General features: G+C 42.2%; 2 protein-coding genes across 2 annotated transcripts; one reads left to right on the top strand and one right to left on the bottom strand.

Moving 5' to 3' along the window:
• Positions 1-552: 552 nt before the first annotated feature.
• Positions 553-8,502, bottom strand: LOC115691940 (UMP-CMP kinase 3-like). The gene is made up of 10 exons (XM_030618688.2): positions 8,315-8,502; positions 7,225-7,287; positions 6,337-6,382; positions 5,377-5,494; positions 3,916-4,072; positions 3,678-3,758; positions 3,444-3,551; positions 3,278-3,349; positions 1,500-1,553; positions 553-721 (listed from the first exon to the last, which is right to left on the bottom strand). The coding sequence occupies exons 2-9, from the start codon at positions 7,252-7,254 to the stop codon at positions 1,542-1,544; spliced, it is 624 nt and encodes a 207-aa protein (XP_030474548.1). The 5' UTR covers positions 7,255-7,287; positions 8,315-8,502; the 3' UTR covers positions 553-721; positions 1,500-1,541.
• Positions 8,503-17,027: 8,525 nt separating this feature from the next.
• Positions 17,028-20,478, top strand: LOC115665208 (haloacid dehalogenase-like hydrolase domain-containing protein Sgpp). The gene is made up of 6 exons (XM_030587096.2): positions 17,028-17,145; positions 17,890-18,101; positions 18,678-18,792; positions 18,898-19,052; positions 19,562-19,823; positions 20,210-20,478. The coding sequence occupies exons 2-6, from the start codon at positions 17,926-17,928 to the stop codon at positions 20,399-20,401; spliced, it is 900 nt and encodes a 299-aa protein (XP_030442956.2). The 5' UTR covers positions 17,028-17,145; positions 17,890-17,925; the 3' UTR covers positions 20,402-20,478.
• Positions 20,479-22,995: the final 2,517 nt, after the last annotated feature.

The following is a 22,995-nucleotide window of genomic DNA, read 5'->3' on the forward strand; positions in this document are numbered from 1 at the left end:
TCCCACGACATTCGCTATAAGGTCTTTTTTTATATATATATACATAAATATTGTTTCCACCCACTTATTATATCAAAGTCGTTGGATTCAACTTTTAAATATGGTATCAGAGTCCGATTTCGCCCTAGATTTATTTCACGGCCGAGGCTTCCCAGCCATCAATTCCATGTGTCATTCTCAGTCCGGTTTACACTGGAGAAGAGGGTACCGAAATCTCACGAAAAGTCTCTTTCTATCTATTAATTTAAACTTTGGGATTAGACTTTTTACTCCCAGACGCTCCCACAAACAAACCCTCATGTCTTCTTCACCACACACCACCATCCGCCGCCATTGACCCCCCCTCACCGCCACAGCTGCAGCCGTCGCAAACCTCCCCTCCCCCTATGCACGAGGTGCCTCCGCCTCGCTCATTCTTCTATGCAATTTCTCTCTACCATCGTTCTCTCCCTCTCTCTGCTCCCAAATCTCAGAGACCTCCATGGAGGTCCATTCATGGGCACCGGAGGCAAAGGAGGAAAAACCAAAAATAAACGATGCTGGGCCTAGGGGTGTAGAAAAACTTTATTTTCAGGTTAATAACCTTTTTAAATGCAGTCAGCATAAGAATACAGAGCCTCTCTCCCATTACGTACTTGTATAATAATTTCTACTGTTAAAATAGGTACAAGAAAATCCTCCAAAATGAAGTAACAATAGGCAGCTACAACAGCGTCATCACCTGGCATGGAACAAACAAAAATCCAGCATTACATCGCTGTGTTCAGAACCATATAACCAGATTTCTCAGCATTATAAGTTTGTCTATTCTCATATGGAAGTCCATTCAGTGAAGCCTCTTGGAAACAACACATTGAAAGATTTGTAGAGAAGGGAGACTAAAAGAGTCGAGCATGCTAGCAGAATAAAAGCTGCGTTCAGCCATCTCACTTTTCCTAGGCCTATAACTGACTAAACGGTTCGTCCCAACCAGACATCGAACTCTATCATTTACCAGCCATTGGCCCAACAAAAAAGAAAGCATAAAAAATGACAACGAAAGAAAGCACCCCTTTCCAAAAGGAACAAAGGAATGTACTCAATGAAGATTCTTGTAAGAACCTTCCTACCCATATAAAAGATTTTACGTGGAAGAAGCAGAGTTTTCACTTTCAAGGGTCTGAATATGAAGTGGAAGCGGGTATATACTTAAATAGATGTATTCCATCTTTCAATTAGTGGAGCACAGAATCAGGTTCTGTTTCATATAAAAACATATCAGAATCCAAACTTGGGATATCAACATCATTAAGCCAATTTCAAATCATAGTACTAACATAAGGTCAAGAAACCTTTGTACTCTCCCACCCAGCTAATTATCTCAAAACGAGGGGCAGTGTAGGACAAGGTCTTTGCATGACCACTAGAACAAGAACTACACTCATTTCTTCAACCTTAAAATTTAATTCATATTGAAAAAATTGAAACGGTTCTTGTAAAAAATAAGATAATAGAGTTACCACAGGATATCCAAAGCTGATGACAGAACATATATGGATGCTCTAGACAGTAGCCTGCAGAAATGTGCAAGATAGAATTAGCGTGTACAGCTCCCATCCTTTTTTACCAAAACAATATATTCAAATAAATCAAGTAAAAAAGTACATGCAAGAATTAAAGTAGGTCAACCACTATTTGCCTATTTACCCAAGGAGGAGGGGGGAAAGAGCAACTTGGCCTGACGTTTCAACCATGACATGCCACTTATGGCAGAATAACTATTATGTTCATTCTATTGGCAATGATTGTTAACGCAAGGCCTTTGTAAATTGTTGACACGACGAAAACTGGCTGCGCCATCACCTTTCAATTTTATAAGTGGTAAATGGAGAAGTTAATAACTGTGAGCATCCCCACTCTTAATTTCATCACTTTCGAAATATTACTCTTATTCCTTATACCCTAGTTAAGGTGTTGAAATGCATTTTTCTGTCAGAGTTATGCTAAAATTTCAGCATTTCATGATAATATGTAGACCTACCAATTCACCATGCATAGCACTAGGTAACCTCCATCTTCAGCCTCCCTTGGAAGCAACTTTTATTTGTGGTACTTAAAATACTGCATAGGACCAATTGAGAAAAAAAGTACGACCGCACAAAGGCTCGAGCTATTTCCAGAGCTACAAATGATGCAGCCACAGCTTCAGAAATTGAACGTCTTAAAATGAGTGAACACCCTTTGGGATAAGTAGGCAACCCATGAAAATGAATAGCATGTTGACCGCACTTCATAAGCCATCCTCACTCTATCTCCTATGAGTGTGAATTCCTAACTAAGGGAGAACGAACAATTGGTAGAAGCCCTGACGCGCTGTACACACCTCTCTGTAAATCCCAGAGCTTGTGGTTTTAGTTCCTCTCAAAGAAGGATTTCTACCCACAGAGGTTACTCAAACTATCTGATATATAAAGAGTCTCTCTCCCGCAACCACACCCCCCCCCTCTCATATTGCACAAAAGTCTTGTAGAAAGCTCATTATGGGGTAGTGATGAGTTTTTATTATGTTAAATCTTTTACTTCTTTCATTCTGCTGCAGACCTAAAAAAACTGGAAGCTGCACCTTCAAAAGATGAAATTAGCTTCTATCAAGATTCTAAAATATAACCAATTGGCCTTCTCTGCAAAGAATGAAAAACCAGCACTTGATTGATCAACCAATCAAAGGTTGCTTGATCTTTTATTCATAGAATGCAACATGCTCTACATTGCATCCATTTCAACTAACAAGGTAACATACAATATGACGGAAACTTTTTTGGAAAATCTTAAATCCTTATCAATGCATGAATTACTTCTATTCAAAACAATGATAGAGCTTGAAAAGCTTTAGCGTCAGAGAGAGAGAGAGAGAGAGAGAGACTGGGTGAGGGACCAGAAACAGGAGCTGGGGAATAAGGGGCAGAGCTACTGCAATTTTTACTCCTGATATTAAACGAGGGTATAATAGCCGTTGGACATGACTAGAGCCATTTTGGGTGTGGAAATAGAAGCCTTGTGTAATTAGATCAATGTACACATGCAAAGTTGTTAAAAGCTACATCATTATGCTAAATGATCTCATTAGATATTATGCTCAAGTACTGGTTCTCTAAAAGCTACTTCAGGAATGACTCAGGTGCAACAACCATATTTAAAAAACATATAGCATTATATCAACTTGTGAAGACGATACAGCCCAATTGATCACCATTGATTTGTTCGTTTAAGTGAAGATAACACAACAGTGGCGCTTTACCTTCTCAGAGTTTGAGGTGAAAATTGTTTTAATGGCCTCAAAGACCTCTTCGACAGGCTTTCCAGCATCAATCTGAATAAAAGCCAATATAGATAAGCAATTAAATGAAATAAGAACATGCAAATACACCCACAGAAGATTTCAACACATTTAGAGATTTCCTCACCTTTCTGACTTTTCCCTTGGAATTGTAATACTCGATAACTGGGAGGCTAGACTCCAAGAACACCTTAAACCTTTTCCTTATTGTTTCGATGTTGTCATCTTCTCTTCCCTTCAAAACCAGTAACAGATAATGGAAAAACATCAGATTTCTAAAATGACTACGTGAGCTGGAAAGGTGACAAAAGCAGGGATGTGTGCTTGTATGGTAAAGGTGGTGAAGAAATAAATGCCTGACCTGATTCCTGTTCAACAAGCGCCTTTCCATCTCTTCCTCAGAACAATCAAAAAACAACACGAATTCTGGCTCAATTTTAGTCTGCAGAAATTTCACTTGTTATCCCTTTCAGAAGGAAGATCAACATGCAATAGCTAATAGGCTCACATTTGAAATATGTGGGATGATACTAGATCAGTAATAAGATTAGAGCAGTGCATTACAAACAAAAACAGGTGTGAGGTGTGGCCAAACTTACAACAGCTTCAAATGCGGCACGATTTTCCTCATTCCGAGGGAAACCATCAATAAGGAACTTGTCATTTCCATTTTCCAGTATTGCTTTCTCCAGGAGCTTGATTGTCACTTCTGAAGGCACAATCTTTCCCTCCTTAATCATATCCTGGATCATAGTTCTGCCAATTGAAAGAGGAATTTTGGTTGGTCGTTGGGCCTTCAAAGAGACAACTCAATTGTACAAGAACCTAAAAGACATGGCTCCTATCATGTGCATTCATTCATCTCGAGATGGCTTCAGTCATCTCTCCGGTTAAAAAAGGCATATAGGAATGTCAACCGTGTAGTTAGGGCTAACAACTGAAGTTTCCACCTCGCAATTAATCATTAATGCCAATTAGCAGGAATATAAATACGTCTGACCCAGGGATAACATGTTAGTTATTCGCATCAAATTTTCAGAACACAAAAAAAAAATTGATCATATAAAACAAGCTTGTTTAACAACATTTTTTGTCACTTATAAGCATATGATAACAGGTTATAATGTGTGTAAGTGACAAGGTGTGATGAATAATAGTTGAACCAGTCAAATACACATTTCTGAATGAGCTTAAGAGACTGCCAAGTGTTAACTTATGTAGGACATGGTCCTTTTTCATGTTTCACCGTTTATGCTGTGATGTTGGGTTCAAAACAGTGAACTAACTAAAAGTCAAATATGGGTTATGTGAACAACCCATGTCACAAATTGCAGCTTCCAGTGAGTTAATAACAACACAGTGCCGCCAATTGCTGCCCAAGCGCCAAATATGTGCATGCACATGCACAACCCATGTAACAAATTGCAGCTTTGAAGGCGGTTCGTCATCTCAACCAGAGTTCAAAATCACCAGTGAATCAATAACAACACAGTGCAACCAATCACCGCCCAAGTGGCAAAGCTCTGCGTGCGAGCGCGAGTGCGTGATGTCTCAAACCGGCTTGATATCTCAACCAGAGCTCAAACTCCAGTGAATCAATAACAACACAGTGCAACCAATTGCTGACCAAGCACCCCCCCCCCCCTCTCTCCCTCCCTCTCTCTCCGTCACTCCCTCCCTCCCTCCTTCTCTCTCTCTCTGTAGCCGTTAAAGCAGAGTATCATTACAACTAATGTGGGTGTGAACAACAATATCATCTAACACGTAACGATTCATGAAACATTATCTCAGTGGAAACAAAGCCAAAAACAATTGTGAAATGACCAAGCAATCCTGTTTAACTGAGCATTAAAAAGAACTACAAAAGAAAGAAAAATAGCATGACATATAAAACTTTACTTGAGCATACCTGGACTTACATTTTTAAGTTTAGTCAAGAAGAGGATCCTACCACATGGAGAATAGAGAATGCACATATCTCTAGCGAAAAGTACAAGTACAGATACTATCTATACTAACTTCCTGAAATAATAGAAGATTAATGACAGCGGCATTATTACCCATTTTCAGAACCAGATTTGATTTCTGCTCGGAGAAGGTCACCAGCACTGAGATGTGTGAAGCCAAAGTGCTGAACAATATTGGCACATTGCGTACCCTTTCCACTGCCTGGTCCACCTACAAACTTAAGAAAGCTAAATTAAAAACGTTGAAAGAGCCTCTACTCTTTTGGCAAATAAGAATTTAGAAATTTCTGAAGCGATAAAAGCACTCCTTCCAATAAATTAAAAGAAATTTAAAGACCCATATCAAATCTGTATAAGCAAAATTAGATGTGAATACATTGAATCATATACTCCATATTTAAACTTTCGGCCATTAAAAAATCAATTCTACTATTCTCCATCCAGAAGACAGACATGAACCCCAGTTTATCATGAGAATAAGCAAAAACTATTAAACTTGCATAATAGCAAATGGTCACATATTATGCCTCTAGTCATAACATATGATGCATTTCAAATGAATCATTTATATTTAAATTAACATGATGGAGCTACCGAATGCTCATTCAGTTTTGAAGGAATAGAATATATTGAAAAAGAAAATAGAAAGGTTAATGCTGAAAAAAGGGGGAAAAGGAATCAAATAAATTCAAAAAGAAAAAGAAAAACTGAGTGATTAAATTGAATTTTGTCCTACAGAAAAAAATCTCACCTAACTCTAAATCAAGCACCAAGCATATGATCCAAAGGAAAAGGATCAAAACTTCAAACAAAAGACAAACATATTGAAAATTTGAAACACAATGCATCCCTCAAGCAACTCTGCTGAAAGATCTGATTTGAGTCTACTTTCTGCTAATTGACAAACTTAAATAATAGATCAAAATAGAGCATCATGGAATCTAATAGAAGCTAACTGATGGAATTGGTTATTATTAAAAAGATCGTACTGATAAAATAAAGGACCCCGCTATCCCTAAAGCAAGTTGCAGAAACTTAAGAATAGATGCTCACCCAAAACAAAAACAACTGTGGGCTTCTTATCTGTCAAGCTTCCCTCCTGTAAGCAGGGCAGTTTCTCATGTCAGCATTGCACATCAGTGAAGTTGGAAGAATATGTCAAAAGCAACTTTGCCCTAGAGAGAGAATCTTCACAACTACCAGTATTCTTCATATCAACAAATTCCTCTGAATATGTTCTCATAGCAAGTTGTCAAGTCACTTTGATACATGGATGTCACACAAACCTTAGATTAACACAAGCGCGAGCACACCCCACCCTCCCCACACACACACACCCACAACCACACACATACACATACACATACGCACACGCGCATGCACAGAGAGACAGAGACAGAGACAGAGAGGGGGAGGGATAGAATCAAAGTTTTTCTGGAACATGCTCAGCAGAACAGTTACTCAATGCTCTAGACTACGATAATGTATAATGAGAAACCAGTCAAGCATTTTATTCTAAAGTAAATTTCACTAGGAGACTTGACCTAGCAATTCAAATGCATCTTATCTAATCATCATGCATGCTTAGTGCATTTTATCAGACTTTTCAGTTTCAACTTTTGCGGTCCATTGTGCTCAACTTGATCCCTTATTATCACCTAAGCAGGGTGTCGAGATACCTTTGATATGGCCCCAACTCTCAGCAACAAAAGGAACTTCTAAGTTCTTACTAAATGTTTGAGTATGAATGAAATTCAAACATGAGCATGGAGATGCAGAAATAACTGAGATTGAGAAGTCTACTACTCCAGATTGGAAGAATGAATAACATTTGAGTGCACATCAGGCATTACATCATGGCTACTGTTTAGGACTAACATTCAAAACAGAACATAAAGTAACCAAAAGAAAGCCGTGCTAGAGAAGAAATTAGATGCTTGCCTCAATTGCAACATCAATAACACTTCCCATGAGAGCCAGCTAAAGAATGTTGAACCACAAGATCTGGATCGCCAAGAAGAATAATTGTATTAGAACAGCTAAATTCATGCTATCAATTCTTGGTAGAGGCTGCCAAGTAGAGGCCATGTTAAGCTCCAAACAATGGAGTGCATTTCAGAGAGAAAATACCAGAAACCATTGACATATAATTTGGCACAAAAGCAGATCAGCTTGCAAACATGCACCATATCTGCCGATCGATCATCTTGATCCATACGAGCTTAAAACATTCTTACCCATCACAAAATCAAGGTGTTCTGACTGTTGTGGAATAGCTTCGGTATAACCTATTAACTATTCCATTCTACAGATCAGCTCTGATCCCAAAGAGAACACCTTAAGACGAAACCCTACAAATCCAGATCATTGACTCGACTGATGACAACTTGGAAGATCAAATCGTACGATTGAATTCACTGCATGATGGTTGCACTTATATTTCAATAGCTAAGTAATCGTATGAGAAAAAGCATTAAACTTACGATTATCGTATGCGCATACACTAAACAGATACGCCTATGCTTTTATAAAAAAAAGGAACTTGAATCTAACGAGTGAACATTTTGACACAATGCTCAACTAGGAAGAAGAAAAATCTCTTCTTTTTCGCCCTCCTCAGCTCTCTTCCAAGAACCCTGTCAACCCAAATGCTGAAAAAGAAAGATCACCCCCGCAAGAGGTGAATCCCAATGGTGGGTCGGGTAACAACTAGGCCCGCCGAACAATTCAGAGCCGAAACGTTCCGAAATTCCAACAGAGACACCAACCGAAACGCAGAGCAGCTGATAATCGTTCGCACTTCACAGCGCACAAAATCGTCACAAAAAAGCGATGGAACCAACCGGATCTAATAAAAATGCCAAACCAGATCAGATCCAGCAAAACCCACGAGACACGAGCATGCAACGAAGCAACAAACGGAAGCACAAGCAAAGCACGGAGGATCTCGAAAGCCGCACACAGATCAAACCGAAACCAAGAAAATTTGCAGGAAGAGACAGAGAGAGACGCATTAGATCCAGAGGATTACCTCTGCAAGAAAATGCGAGAGAGACAAAGATCTGAGAGGAAGATGGAGAGATGATGGTGGAGGAGGAAGAAGCTGGTGAATCGAGGCTTTATAGGCTCGTTGGGTGGTGTGGGTCGATTGGCAACTTTGCGTGATCCTGACGGTTACAGTTACAGACAACCCTCGCGCCCGAACCTTAAAAGGAACGAACGGGCAATGTAAATTTCCCCAGCTCAAGATTCCATAAAGCCCAAGACCCGTCCGCGTCCGAGGTTACGGCTTAGATTCCATGGCTAGGACTAAATTTTTATTACAAGGGTGCACCTTTCCCCGTGGATGCTCGGTCGGTCATAGCGATTCGATTCGTCGAAGGGTAGGAGTCGAATTAGCGACGGCTCTGGCAACGACCATCTGGGAGACGAAGGTGATGAGGTGTGGGGCTCGTTGACGGCAGACGGCCACTTGAGCACTCGATGGGTAATGGAGTGATGGTCGGATGGGATGGGCGTTCGATTGAATGATATTCATCTGGAGAGAAATCTAGGTCAACTTATCAAGGGGAACAAAGTGGCACCAACAGGGCATTACGGTAATAGTTTAACCATCTGGCGTACTTGATACGATAATGCGAATGAATCGACTAACCTAAAGGTGAAATCAATTGGTTAGATGCAAACAAGATCGATTCATTTGAAGAAATTATTATTGCTGGGACATGTATTCGGTCACCTCATCTCGGGAAGGTAAAAAGAATTGTAATCACGGGACCTCAATTTAAGGCTCTGATCCGAGCCCAAACCCATCCTTATATAAGGTGCAGTTCTTTTCTTTTCTTTTTTACTGCTCTGACTCTCCTCTCTCTCTCTTTCTCAGACTTTTATCTATCTCTTTGTAGAGCGTGAAAATCTAACTCAACTCCTGAAACTAAACGTCTCCACCCCACCCACTTCGCTTAACACTGGATCGCGTGCCCGGTGGGTATATAATGCATGTGCACAAGATTTTATATTAAGTAGAAAGTAGAAATAAATCCATATATTCTAGTCTGAAGTGTTGACACTTGAATTTTGTCCCTTTCAAATCGAGCGAAAGTTACAAATCGGGTCCACTTATGACATCAAAATTTAACACTTGAACAAAAAACATGCATAGCGCATAATCTTGCATTCTCATTCCTCTATTGCATTCTTCTGCCTTTAGAAATTACGGACAACTTTGTTTAAGAATAGCATCTATCAGCATCGAACATGGAAGTGGCATCTGTGCATGCCATACACGGACCATGGGAAAATTGTCCAAACAGTCCTAAACCTATTACACTTTTACCAATTCAGTCCTAAACCTTTCAATTTTGCCAATTGAGTCATAAACCTTTTCATTTATTGCCAGTTGAGTCTTAAATCTTTTCATTTCTTACCAATTGAGTCCATCCAGCCAATTTTGATCTGAAATCGCTGACGTGGATGTCAGGCGGCCACGTGGCGCTGACGTGGACATTTTAAAATAATATTTTAATAATTTTATGATTTTTTTATGCTTTTTTCTTCTTCTTTTTTTCCTTTTGCTCAGTTTTTTTTTTTTTTGGGGTTTGAAATTAGAGCCGGCAAGGATGGCCGATCGACCCTCGCTGGCCACGGGCGAGGGCCGGCGACCCTCGCCGGCTCTGGGCGAGGGCTGGCCGACCCTCGTTGGCTCTGGGCAAGGGTTGTGACGCCTTCGCCAGCCAAAGCGAGGGCGCGCGAGCCCTCGCCCGAATCTGGCGAGGGTCGCGATGCCCTCGCCAGATCTGGCCAAGCGAGGGCTTGGCGGCCCTAGCCGGACCCAGGCGAGGCACTCGAGGCCGTTGTATGCCTCGCCTAGGGCCGGCGAGGGCCGCCAAGCCCTCATCTAGCCAGATCTGGCGAGGGCGTCGCGACCCTCGCCGAATCTGGGCGAGGGCTCGCGCGCCCTCGCTTTGGCCGGCAAGGGCGTCGCGGCCCTTGCCGAGAGCTGGTGAGGGCCGCGATGCCCTCGCCCGTGGCCAGCGAGGGTCGGCCAGCCACCCTCACCGGCCCTAAGTCGAAACCCAGAAAAAAAAAAAAACAGAGCAAAAGGGAAAAATAAAAAATAAAAAAAAGAAAAAAGCACAAAAAAATCATAAATTTATTAAAATATTATTTTAAAATGTCCACGTCAGCGCCACGTGGCCGTCCGGCGTCCATGTCAGCGATTTCCGATCAAAATTGGCCGGATGGACTCAATTGGCAAGAAATGAAAAGGTTTAGGATTCAACTGATAAGAAATGAAAGATTTATGACTCAATTGGTAAAGTTGAAAGGTTTAGGACTGAATTGGCAAAAGTGCAATAGGTTTAGGACTGTTTGGACAATTTTTCCCACGGACCACTCTAAGCAAGGCAAGAATGAAGAAAATGACATGTTCGGTCAATGCATTAGTGGAATGAATGGGAGAGATGAGATTGGGGAAAAACTGCACGCACGAAAAGGGGCCTCTGTTTTCATTTTGAATCAGGAAAGGGGAATCTTCTAGGAAGGAGATCAGGAAAGTCCAGGATCAGCTCCACCAAAGTCCTCATTGACTCCACGAAGTCCTCATCGACTTGGTGGCATCACCGTATTTCGTGGTATCTTCTTCGGCAATTTACAAGAGGGAACCGATCAGCATCTTTCAAAGGGGGATGTGCAGGAGCTGAAACAAAGCAAGGGAGAGAGCAGCACGCATTCTGGTGGACTGTGGAGTGCACGCACGGGAAGAATCAGAAAGAGAGAGAAGAGGAGTCAGGGAGAGAGTGCATCTTTCAAAGGGGGGATGTGCAGGAGCTGAAACAAAGCAAGGGAGAGAGCAGCACGCGTTCTGGTGGACTGTGGAGTGCACGCACGGGAAGAATCAGAAAGAGAGAGAAGAGGAGTCAGGGAGAGAGTCACGGAGGAAAAATAAAGATACGAGTGCATTAGAAGTCCTAAAACTTATCGAAACAATACAACTAAGTCCTAAAATTTTCGAGAAGGTCAATTTATTCCTAAAATTTGTCCGATCGGTACAATCAAGTCTTTGCGTTAACTCCGTCCAATTTGGCTAACAGAAAATACCGATTTAGCATTTTTTTTTAATTATTTTTTCTATCTTATGTGGCACTAACGCAACTAAAAGATATCATTTTGGTCCAAATTTTAATACGATTTTTTTAAGTTATATTTTTAAAAAATAAGCAAACACTAAAAAATATATAAAAAGAAGATAATGCAAGCAAGTGCTTGCAGCCCTCGCCATCGGCCCACCATCGCCAAAGGGGATGGCTGGCGGCCCTCAGCAATCGCAAGCAAGAGGGCTTGCAGGATTGGGGCGAAGGTCGCGGCCCTCCCCCAAGTCTGGCCAAGGGCCGCCAGTGGTGGAGTTGGCCGTCAATGTCCACCCTCAGCCAGACCTAGGCGAGGGCCAGCGTCCCTCGCCCGATCTGGGAGAGGGCCCTTGCCCATATTTGGGAGAGGGTCGCAGTTAGCGGGGATAGCTGGGCCCTGGTGACCATTCCTCCACCATCATCGGTCCTTCCCAGGATAAGGTGGGGAAGCAGTGGTGAGCCCTCACTTGAGTTTCCCTTTTTTTCTTTTTTTTTTGTATTTACTTAAGTTTACTTATTTTTAATATAATTTAAATAAATTTTGTATTGAACAATCGGATTTGGACCAAAACAACATTATTTTAGCCTTATGTTTGATGTTTTAGCCACATCATCGCCACGTAGGAGAGAGAAAATAATAATAAAAAAGCCAGGTCAATATATTCCGTTACCAAGTTGGACAAAGTTAATAGAAGAACTTGATTGAACCAATTTGACAAGTTTTAGGATTTAATTGCACTTTTGAAAATTTTAGGACTCAATTGTAACTAGTTTTTGGACTTTCAATACACTATCCAAAAACAAACCAAGGCTTAAGCTCCTTTTGTTTCCTGAAAAATTTGATATTTTCTGAAAAATGTAGTTCAATAAGTCATTTTCTAGGGAAAATGCAATATTTTTTCCGATGTTAGGTTAAGATCTGAAAATGACTTGAAAATTTTTTTTCGTTGTTTGGAAAAGAAAACATTGAATTTATTTTCCTAAAGAGACATGCACTATTCCCATGATATCAAGGATAACTAGCCGTCGAGATCCCAATTGCAGGAGCCTGGGCTTCTTGGGCACAACCACTAGGAACTCGAGCATGAGCATTGAGGAACCAAGCCCGGTTTTAATAGAGTCGAGTCCGAGTGCCGATGACTTGGGTAGGAGAGTTAGGTACCCAGGCACGGTCGCTAGGGACTTGTGCATAGGCATTGAGGTCTTGGACCCAGTCTCAAGGGACCTGGGCCCATCCTTTGTGGACCTAGAGCGCAAGAGCCGAGTACCTAGGCATAGCCACTTGGGCGACCCAAACATGCCCCAAGCCCAACCACTATAGAAACCTAGGCCTAGCCTTGAAGGACTCGAGCCCAAGCGCTCGATTGGGATCCTGAACTTGGCCTTTGTGGGCCTGATCTTGTAAAGCATGGCCGTTGGGGATCGGAGCACCAAGCATCGAGGTCTTAAGTCTGGCCTTGATGGACCTACGCTCGACACTAGTGACTTGGGCATAGGAACTGAGTACTCGAGCACGGGAACCGAGGTTTGGGTCCAACCTTCATGGACCTAGGCCCGGCCTCAATGGAAGTGGGATCAGGAGCCGGGTACTCGAGTAGGGCCACCGAGTACCCAAGCTCGGCCTCTCTAGACTCGGGTCCCACCTCTGGGGACCTGGGCACGAGCACTAGGTTCCCGTGATGAAGCGTCAAGGCCAAGGTCTCTGGTCGAAACGCTGTTGTCTTGTCACCTGCGACGCAGCCCATGTGCGGATCTATGTGGGTGCGCGGGCGGCCCTTTCTTGAGCATCCTCGAGCCTCGTTGAGTTGGTTTTCGATGGTCTTTTGCTTTCAAATCGGATCCTCATGCCTGAATATCTTGTTTGCTTGTGTTTAGATTACTTTTGCTTTTGTAGTTCCAATTAGGCTCTCTCCTACTTTCCGATCGCGTTCGAGTCATAGATTCTAACCATTTGTTCACCTCATTCGATTCATTTTTTAAAGTTGGAGAACATCGCATGGAATTCATTTTACTGATAAAGAAAAGTTTAGGTACTCTTATGTATTGTTCGCGTAAAGGACTTAACTACACTTTATAAGAAAACTTCAGCACTTGACTAAATTCATTGAAAGGTTTCGGACTGTGTTGCATAAAGCAGCGCATATAAGATTTGGTACTTTTAGTGAACGGATGCTGTCATTGCTTGTCGTCGAATTAATTTCAATGAGACTTATCAACCTTAGTTGTTGAAAGGTTTTGGGGTCAATTTTGGGCTGTATCGGCCCTATACTGTTGGCTAACATGGCGCACAAAGTCAACTTTTCATTTTGGACTTTTGTTGTTAGTTTTTGGGAAAATTATCCAAAAATTCATAAACTTATTACAATTTTATCAATTTGATCATAAATATTTTAATTTTTCCATTTTAACCATAAACCTTTTTACGTTTTGTCAATTTAGTCCATCCAGTTAATTTTGGTCACCGGACATCCTGAATGGCATAGACAGTATTGACATGGACAATTTTTAATATTTTTTAATATTTTTCTATTTTTATTATATTTTTTTCCTTTTTTTTTTCTTTCTTCTTCTTTTTGTTGGTGGCCGGGCCAGCAGGTCTCACCTGCGCAAGGGTCACCCTTGCTCGCCACAAGATGCAAGACCCGACAAGGGTCGACCTCACCCAAGCTAGATCTGGCAAGGCCGGCCCTCCCTAGCCTTGGCGAGGGCCGGCCTCACCAAATCTGGATTGGCCAAGGGCAAGTCCTAGCGAGGGCTTCCATCACCAGACGTGGCGGGGCCAGCCCACTCCCAGGCCAGGGCGGCCTCGCTCGAGGCAGGCATAGGCAACCCTTGGCCGGCCATCAGTAAAAGGAAGAAAAAAGAAAAGAAAAAAGAAAAACGAAAAAAATCAAAAAAAAATAATTAAAAAGATATAAAATATCATTAAAAATTGTTCCCATAAGCGGCAGCCGTATCATGTATGACGGTCAGTATCTATGTCAGCAATTTTCAACTAAAATTAACTGAGTGGACTTAATTGCCAAAATATGAAAAAGTTTAGGATTCAATTGGCAAAATTAAAATATTTAGGACTGAATTGGCAAAAGTGTCATAAATTTATGAATTTTTAGATAATTTTCCCATTAGTTTTTTGGGTCAATTTTGGATTATGAAAAAAAAAACATCTTTTTTTCGAATTGCTAGGATGTTTTAGACGTAGGCAACTCGTGTCGATTACCACAGTTTGCTCTACAATGTCCGCTGGATTTCAGACGAAAATTCAATAAAAATGACGAAATCGCCATCAAAAACTCAAATGAAGATTATAATCGTAGAAAATAAAGGGCCCAATTTTATATAAAAAGCACAAATTTATGGCTGTCGCCTAATTTGGACGCAGCCTTCATTTGTCGGAAAACAAAAAAAAAAATGGCTCGATATCCAAATCCGACACCCGTTAAGAGCCGCCATTCCAATCCGCCCTCCATAGCTAACGTGGTGACGGACATGGACTGCGCGACTCACGCTATTTTCTTACCAGACCTCTAAACACATCAAAACCGACATAGTTTCTTCGAGCCCTTATTAAAATCAGGCTTGGTTTCTCCGGTCTCTCTACTGAAAATCTCAATCCAAATCCAAATAGAACCGAATGCAAATATAGGAATACTTCAGTGTCTCTATTGCTGTCTCCAGTGGAGGACGATTTCCCTTTCAAATAGCAAGAACCCCTAAACTTTTGTTCCCCCTAAACCTTAATTTTGCCCCCAAATGAAGAACCCTGTGGCTGCAATTGAAGTTGAAGAACCATATTAGCCCAAGCATTTCCCCAATTTTTGAACGTCCTCTCTCCCGCCTCGCCCTATTTATTTTTTGACTAAACGGCGTCGCTTCGATGGGTTTGGATACCAGGCCCGGCAACAGCATGAGGCGCATGTTCCACGTCTATTGCCGCGGTAAGTTTTGATGGCGGCTTAACGAGTGCCAAATTTGGATCTCGAGTCCGAGTTGGTGTAAGACAAATAAAAGTTCAGAAAAAGTGTCAGAAAAGTCATAAACTTATTGCATCAGTACAAATGTAGTCTTGAACCTTCTTTTAGTGCCAATTTAGTTCTAAATTTTTTGACAAAGTGCAAATTCGGTCTTTCCGGCTAATTTTAGCCGACAATTACTGGCATGGGCGTTAGCTAGCCAACACGGCACCGCCAGTGTTGACGTGGAAAATTTTTAATAAATTTTTAATATTTTTTTAGATATTTTTATTTCTTTTTTCTTTTTTTCTTTCTTCCTCCTTTTGCTGGTGACTAATCACCGACCACAAGCGATGGCCAACCATCGGCCATGGCTGAGCGAGTTGACCTTGCCTGGGCGAGGGTCGCAGTTGACTACCACAAGCGAGGCCTAGCCAGACGAGGGGCGACGCCCGACGAGGCCACCATGGCCTGGGCAAGGGACCGGTCTCACCAGATTGGGCGAGGCCTAGCGAGGGTCAGCCTCGCCCAGGCCACATCTCAAAAATAAAGTATATGAACTCAAGCAAGATGTACCAAAAGTCTAATTTCCCATTTTACTGACAACCTACCAAATACCGTATCAAAACCATTCATGATATTTCCAGAACTGTCTTTTGTTTTCTTTTAGGAAAAAAGAGAATTACTTGTATGCAAGCCCATATGAGTTAGATAGCGGAATATTAAAGCACAAGACGTTTTTAACACGGTCTTTTGAACGTCTAAAATAACATATAATCAAAAATTGGCAAAACTCAGTTTTAGTTTAGTTGACAGCCTAGGAATGAAAGAAAGATCTGACCATTTTATAGACCTGTTGAGTTCATGTTTTCCTCCATGCAATTTATTGGTAGTTTACTAAAAATGGTTAATATCACGAATAACCCAAAACTAGTACATTTATAATAAATTTACCCCAACAATAAATCGGTATACCTGTGACAAATTTATCCTATGTTAGTTTCTGTTAAATTTTACCGTGAAATTGATGAGTTAGATGACACGAGACAGTTGACAGATGTACCAGTTTGAGATTTTGCTCTCCGTTTGTCACTTGTGTACTGATTTTTTTTTTGTATTAATCCAATTTAACGGAAATTAATGAACGGTAAAGTTACAAGTTTGCCAATTTGGAGTTTTTGATGGTCAAAAAATTAATTTGGGTAAATTTATCATATCAATTTGAGATTTTTCATGATATTAACCCTACAAAAAATTGGCATCACCTACTTTCACTTTCAATCAAAATTTGTATCTAAAGTTGTCTGGCCAAAACTCAGTCTAATAATTTTAATTGGCGAGGAAGAACTAACGTGGAAGAAACAACGGGGAGAGGTAGCCAACAAAAGTTGCCCTTGAGGACCCCATGTTCCAGGTAGGGGTGTCAAAAGAACCTGCTGAAACACGACCCGATCCGATCCGACCCAAACATAAAATTTTTGTATTGGGTTGGGTTGGACCTTAATTTATTTGGGTAACCGTAGAAACAAGGCTTCAGCTTATTTTGGATCTACCCAAGCCTGCCCGAAACAAGCCCACCAGAAACAAACAAGAACCTAATGATCTTCTTGCTCCCTCCCAAGCCCACCCGAAACCTGTCATCTTCTTCCAGAGCTCCGCTTTCTCTCTCTACCGGATCCCGTCTCCTCCCCAGTTTGACTTGCGCCACCTCCCTCGATCCACCGGTCATCGTCATCGTCATCGTCATCGTCATCCCCTCCCAGGCATCGAGCTCGAACCGGGTCAGTCCCCGCAAACCCTAACTCCCTCCCGATTTCGTGAATGAAAGCGGGTCCATCGTGCGTCACCAACCGCTACGTCAGGTAGCGGATTCTGAATTGTGGGTCTTTCGAACCATTTTATTGCGGGTCCATCGTTCTTGTTGTGTTTCGGAGATTTCTTGTCCGGTTGTTTTGTTTTGTCCTTGCACGGTCGTGGATCGCGTTAACCCACTTGAATCTTTTTGAGTTTGATCGTGGATAGGCTTCGAAATCTCTACTGGGTAGATGCGCTTGATTTGATTTCGGCTCTTTCTCTGTTCCTGTTTCTGTGGCGATGACTCTGCTGAAAAAATTCACCCACGATGCTTTCGGCAAATCCAGTCCAACTGTTATCTCGTTGAAAAATGGGAACTTGGGCTGGAATTCCGAATTGATTTGGTTAAATTTCATTCGAGCAAATTGCATCGCCACCCATGGTGAAAATTAGATTTTTTTATTTTTATTTTTTACTTCCCCAGTGGTTCTCCGGATGATTTCGTAGTAAAAGACATGTTTATCTTGGTATGAAGTATTGAAGTGTCATTTTCAGTTCGAATTTGCTATTGCTGGGTAATTTGAGTGGAATACTTTCTGCTTAGTGTCCGATTCCTGTCGGTTTGCTTGGATCACAGCGAAAGAACACAATTGTTGACTTTCTCCTGGAACTTCCAGGAGCATCAAACTCCCATTAAAATTTCAATTTCACTTGCCATCTCTCTTTCTCAGACAGAGAGAATCAGAAGAGCATCTCTGCGGCATAATATGCAATCTGCAACGTTCCTTCTTCGCCTTCCTCAACACCACAGCCACCTCTGCCTCTCAGACCGCTTCCTCAGATCCCATCGCTCCACCTCGACTTGTCCAAAGTGGAAGCTTGCTAGTAGGATTGCTGTCGCTAGGATGTCTCCCCCTGCAAATAATTCTCACTCTTTGTCCAGGTTCGCAATCTTTGACTTCTTTGTTATCGACTTCGGTTCTACCCTTTTGTTCTCCGAGCTTCAAAATGAGAATGTTGGTAATTCTGTACTTCATACGGTAGTGTACAGGATAATGCTTATGCTGCAATTCACAATATAGCATAAGGGTCTGCATAAGTTCGATGGCATAAGAGTATTAGAAGACTTTTCAAATTTATAGCCGAGCACAATAACGTAAAGGGATTTACATTGCCGACTAAACCTGATGGGACAAGGCTTAGTTTGCTGTTGTTGCTGACTTGCTATTAGTAGTTGATGTGTCATCTGAAAAAGATGGCATGGATTGGACAGTTGCTTTAATTTGGGAACTGGGATCTGATACCCTTTGGCCTTGACCCGTTCTTCTGCATTTTTCGCGTTCCTTATTGTTGAATTTTTCAATGCTGCGTCATATGCGGACGCAATATTCCAATAGTAGAGAGGTAAGCAACATGAATATGCAATGCAATCAAAATAGTTCTCCCGCATTTAGAATGTTCATGTGATTGTCCGGCCAAAGAGCTACCGATGTAGTCATGGCAATATCTTTTTCAACAGTGAAAGTTCTCTGGCTGCTCTTGCACCGCTTGAAGCAATACTTTTTGACATTGATGGCACACTCTGTGATTCCGATCCTTTCCATTACTATGCCTTCCGAGAAATGCTTCAAGAGGTGACTAACTGATCCACTTGCCTCCCGTTTTCAGATTTTATATTTCAATTGCATTAGAAGTATATCCATGTGCAGCGTGTTCTAAAACTGTACAGTGCCTCGCAGGTCGGCTTTAATGGGGGCATTCTGATCACCGAGGAGTTCTATGTCAAGAAAATTAGTGGCATTCACAATGAAGAGCTTTGTCATTTCCTGTTTCCCGATTGGGAGATTCAAAAAGCCCGCAAATTCATGGAAGACAAGGAAGAGATGTTCCGAAGGTATTGTTCCTAGTCCTTATAGATAGTATCATATACTACCATGGTAGATATCAAGGAGGATAAAGAGAGTGAAATAAGTGGTCCTCAGGACACTTTTGAGAGCCTGGAATGATGTTTTCATTCCACAAAATGTTGAACCAAAATGCCTTAAGCAGCGGTTGCTTCATCATCAATTTTACTCGGGAGTATATGCTTTGACGCATTTGTTATGGAGTTCTGTTATCTCTTTGTAATGTTCAGCGATAGATTGCATATTTTCCGAAAGTCACACAATAACAATGCAAATTTTGTTTGGAGAAGGACAAGACATGCAGGCAACCAGAAATTACAAAAATTAGCATGATGAATAAATGAGACTCTTCATCTTTGAGGTTCTAAACAGTGGTTATAGATACAATGTAAAAAGAAAAGCCATCAGAGTTGCCATAATTCTTCTTTATTATTTCCCTAGAGGTGACAATCCAATTTTCGGGTGCTAAAGTTTGGATTCGTATCAACTGAACAAACAGATTGGCATCTGAAAAGTTGGAACCTGTCAAAGGGTTGCAGAAGCTTCTTAAGTGGATTGAAGGCCAGGGCGTGAGACGAGCGGCTGTGACGAATGCTCCTCGACCAAATGCCGAGCTCATACTCTCTCTGCTAGGCCTTAATGATTTCTTCGAGACTCTTGTGATCGGAAGTGAATGTGGACGCGCGAAACCCTTTCCAGACCCTTACCTGAAGGCCCTGAAAGTGCTTGGAGTGTCTGAAAAGCATGCTTTTGTGTTTGAGGTACTCCTCAGCTTCCTCAAGTTTGTTTTCTGCACATCTTCCGATTAGGAACAATGACAGTGATGCTGTATGCCTGCCTATGTTGTTGCCGGGTTTAAAGGTGCCTCCAGGTTCAGAAACCTAAGTTTTGTGCCCTCTGATATCCATTTATCACTTCATTTTCTGTGCTTATGTACAATCGAGTATTGTTAGCTATTGTTTGCATCATTACAAGTCGTGCTAGATATCCAAACTAAATCTGCAGCTAAATAGAATGTGAAGAGGAGTTAAATATTCTTTGTGCTTTAACCAAAGTATATATCTCATATAATAATTACAATTTCACAACACAGCACCTTTGCTTTCTTTGCATCTGCATCCTAATCATTTTCTTTGCGGCGTTGAAGGACTCAGCTTCAGGGACAAAAGCTGGAGTCACGGCCGGAATGCCAGTTGTGGGGTTAGGAACAAGGAATCCGGAGAAATTACTGACGGAAGCCGGGGCCGCTTTCGTCATTACGGATTTTCTCAACCCGAAACTGTGGAAAGCATTGGAGGAGCTGGAGAAGAATGCCGAGGTCGCAGGAATCGAGGCTTGAAATCCTACAAGTCGAACATGAGAAAACTAAGATCTCTGCTGGATGCTGTGATATCAAGTGCACCTTCTGGAGTGTTGAATTAGGCTCCGTTCGTTTGGCGGAAAATATTTTCCGGTGTTCGGGGGGCGGAAAACGTTTTCCGTGGAAAAATATTTTCCTTTCCCCCTCACAAAATAGCCTAAGTCTACGGAAAATGACTTCAGCTTTTTCAAAAGCGGAAATCATTTTCCGGAGCTTCTTCTTCTTCTTCACTAAGGTCGCCGGCCGCCGCCGTGGTCGCCGGCCGCCGCCGCCGCCGCCGCCGCCGTCGCCGGCCGCCGCCGCCCGCCGCCCGGTCGCCGGCGAAAAATATTTTCCGAAACTTTTTCATATTGATCGTCGAACACCGGAAAATTATGTTCCGGGAAAACATTTTCCAGGAAAATGACTTCCGGAAAAATATTTTCCAAAAGGAGAATATTTTTCGCCAAACGAACGGAGCCTTAGTGTAATTCATTCATTCCATTCTTTTTTATAATACCATCATTGCTTTCTATTCTCCTCTGTGTCGCACCAAAGACAATTTGGGAAGAGGATCCCCTTTTTAACCCATGTTTAGCGGTCGAGCAGAGTATCGGCACACTAAATCTTTAAAAGCCAACTTAAATCGATTTATCGAAGTTGAGCTGAACCCAATTTGTGTCTCGGCAGCTTTGATCCATTTTCAACCCATTAATCGCTAGAGGTGGCAAATTTGATCGAGGACCCCGTTTTTAAATCATATTTAGCTGGAGGTGGCAAATTTGATTGAGGACCCAGTTTTTAACTCATATTTAGCAAGCCGAATGAAATACGAGTGGCTAGAATTTCAAAAGCAGGTTGAAATATGTTCACAAAAGTAGAGTCCACCTAAATATAAGTCTTAGATGGTGTGAAATAGACCAATTTCCAGCCCATTACTAGCTAGAGGGTGACCAAATTGGGGGAAAATTACCAAAACAGTCTTAAATCTATTGCAATTGTGCCAATGCAGTCATAAACCTCTCTTTTTTTCTTTTTTCTTTTTTTTTTGATGACCCAGGGAAGTCCCGCACGGCCGACAGCCGGGAGGTAAACCCTGGGGACGACACGTGCTAGCCACCACACACGTGCACCGATTAAGTCACCCTGCGGCACCCGGGATTCGAACACTTAACCTTTTACGAGAGGAAGAGTGCGCGCTCCAGCAGCGCTACCAGGCGAGTGGTTCCTAAGCCTCTTTTTTGTGCCAACTCAATCCTAAACCTTTTGCATTTGTGCCAATTCAATCCATCCGACCAATTTTGGCCGGCCGACACTGACGTGGACGCCGACCGGTCGGTGAATGCTGACGTGGAAATTTTTAAAATAAATTTTTTATTTTTTCGAATTTTTTATATTAATTTTTTTCTTTTTTTTCCTTCATCTTCTTCAACCTCTAGCTGGTTGCTGGACCGGCGATCGGCCAAAGGCTACGGCCGGCGAGGTCGGCCTCGCCTAGCTCGCCGATCGCTTTAAGTGGGGCCGACCTCGCCCAACCTCGCTAGCTATGGGTGAGGACGAGCCTCGGCCGACCGCTAGCGAGGCCGACCTCGCCAGCGACCGGCGAGGCCAACCACGCCAGCCCCAGCCTCTGGCGGCATTCCACCTATGCACTCGGCAAGCTGTATGATTTTATCTGGGTGCGGAGGTCTAGGGCCATATGGATCATAAAAAGCTGGGTATTTATACCTCTTAGGGTTGGCTTTGGGATCTCTGGGGACAAAATCATGTTGGAATAAGGGTGATTGCAAAGGTCCCGTAATGCCCCCGAGACCAAGCCAAATATATGTAGATCTGACAACTAAATCGAGCTTCATGCTTCGCAGTCTTAGTGAGTGAAGACGACAACTCATGCAAGCATAGCCAAAGAGAAAGCAACTCGCTAAAATCGTGAATTCCAGTCTTATGGTAATATCAATCTCAGTGCGACATACATCTTTCGCCTCCGCCGGATATCAAATTTGCCTCCAATCTCCTCGCCGCCGGCTTCTTCTTCGGACAAATGAAGACTTCTCGATGAGTTTCAACATGACCAAACCAGATACAGGAGATAACATTGCATGCAAAACAAACTAAATCCACACCGACATATAGTCACACACTTGAAAACCAAAATCTGGATCAAGTAACATTGCAGAATCAAGAAAATCCGCAATTATCCTTCTAAATCTCTATCTACCAAGACCCAACACGCTCCCAGAGTCAAGCAAACCCGGCACTACTTAGCTACGTCTTCTAGCTACCAGCACTCACCTCAGCTACCTCTCTCCCACACACCCACACGCTCAGCACATCACAAACATACAAATAGTTCCAAGCAAAACACGGGATTACACAAATATACACGATGTCCAAACCAAGAATCGATTTTACCCGACAGATTCAAACACCCAAAAATGGGAAGCGACACGCAACAGAGGCGAGAGAGAGAAAGAGAGCTTTACCTACGAATCCCAAGCAACTTGATGAAGCACCGGCCGAAGACTCGCGGCCGAGGAGGAAGAACCAAAGCTAAAGAAGACGAACGGAGAAGGAGCTGACGGAGGGTTTAAGGG

This window comes from Syzygium oleosum, unplaced genomic scaffold (genome assembly GCF_021117445.2).
Source record: "Syzygium oleosum isolate NSW1041296 unplaced genomic scaffold, Sole_v2.1 Sole_v2.39, whole genome shotgun sequence".
Taxonomy (NCBI): domain Eukaryota; kingdom Viridiplantae; phylum Streptophyta; class Magnoliopsida; order Myrtales; family Myrtaceae; genus Syzygium; species Syzygium oleosum.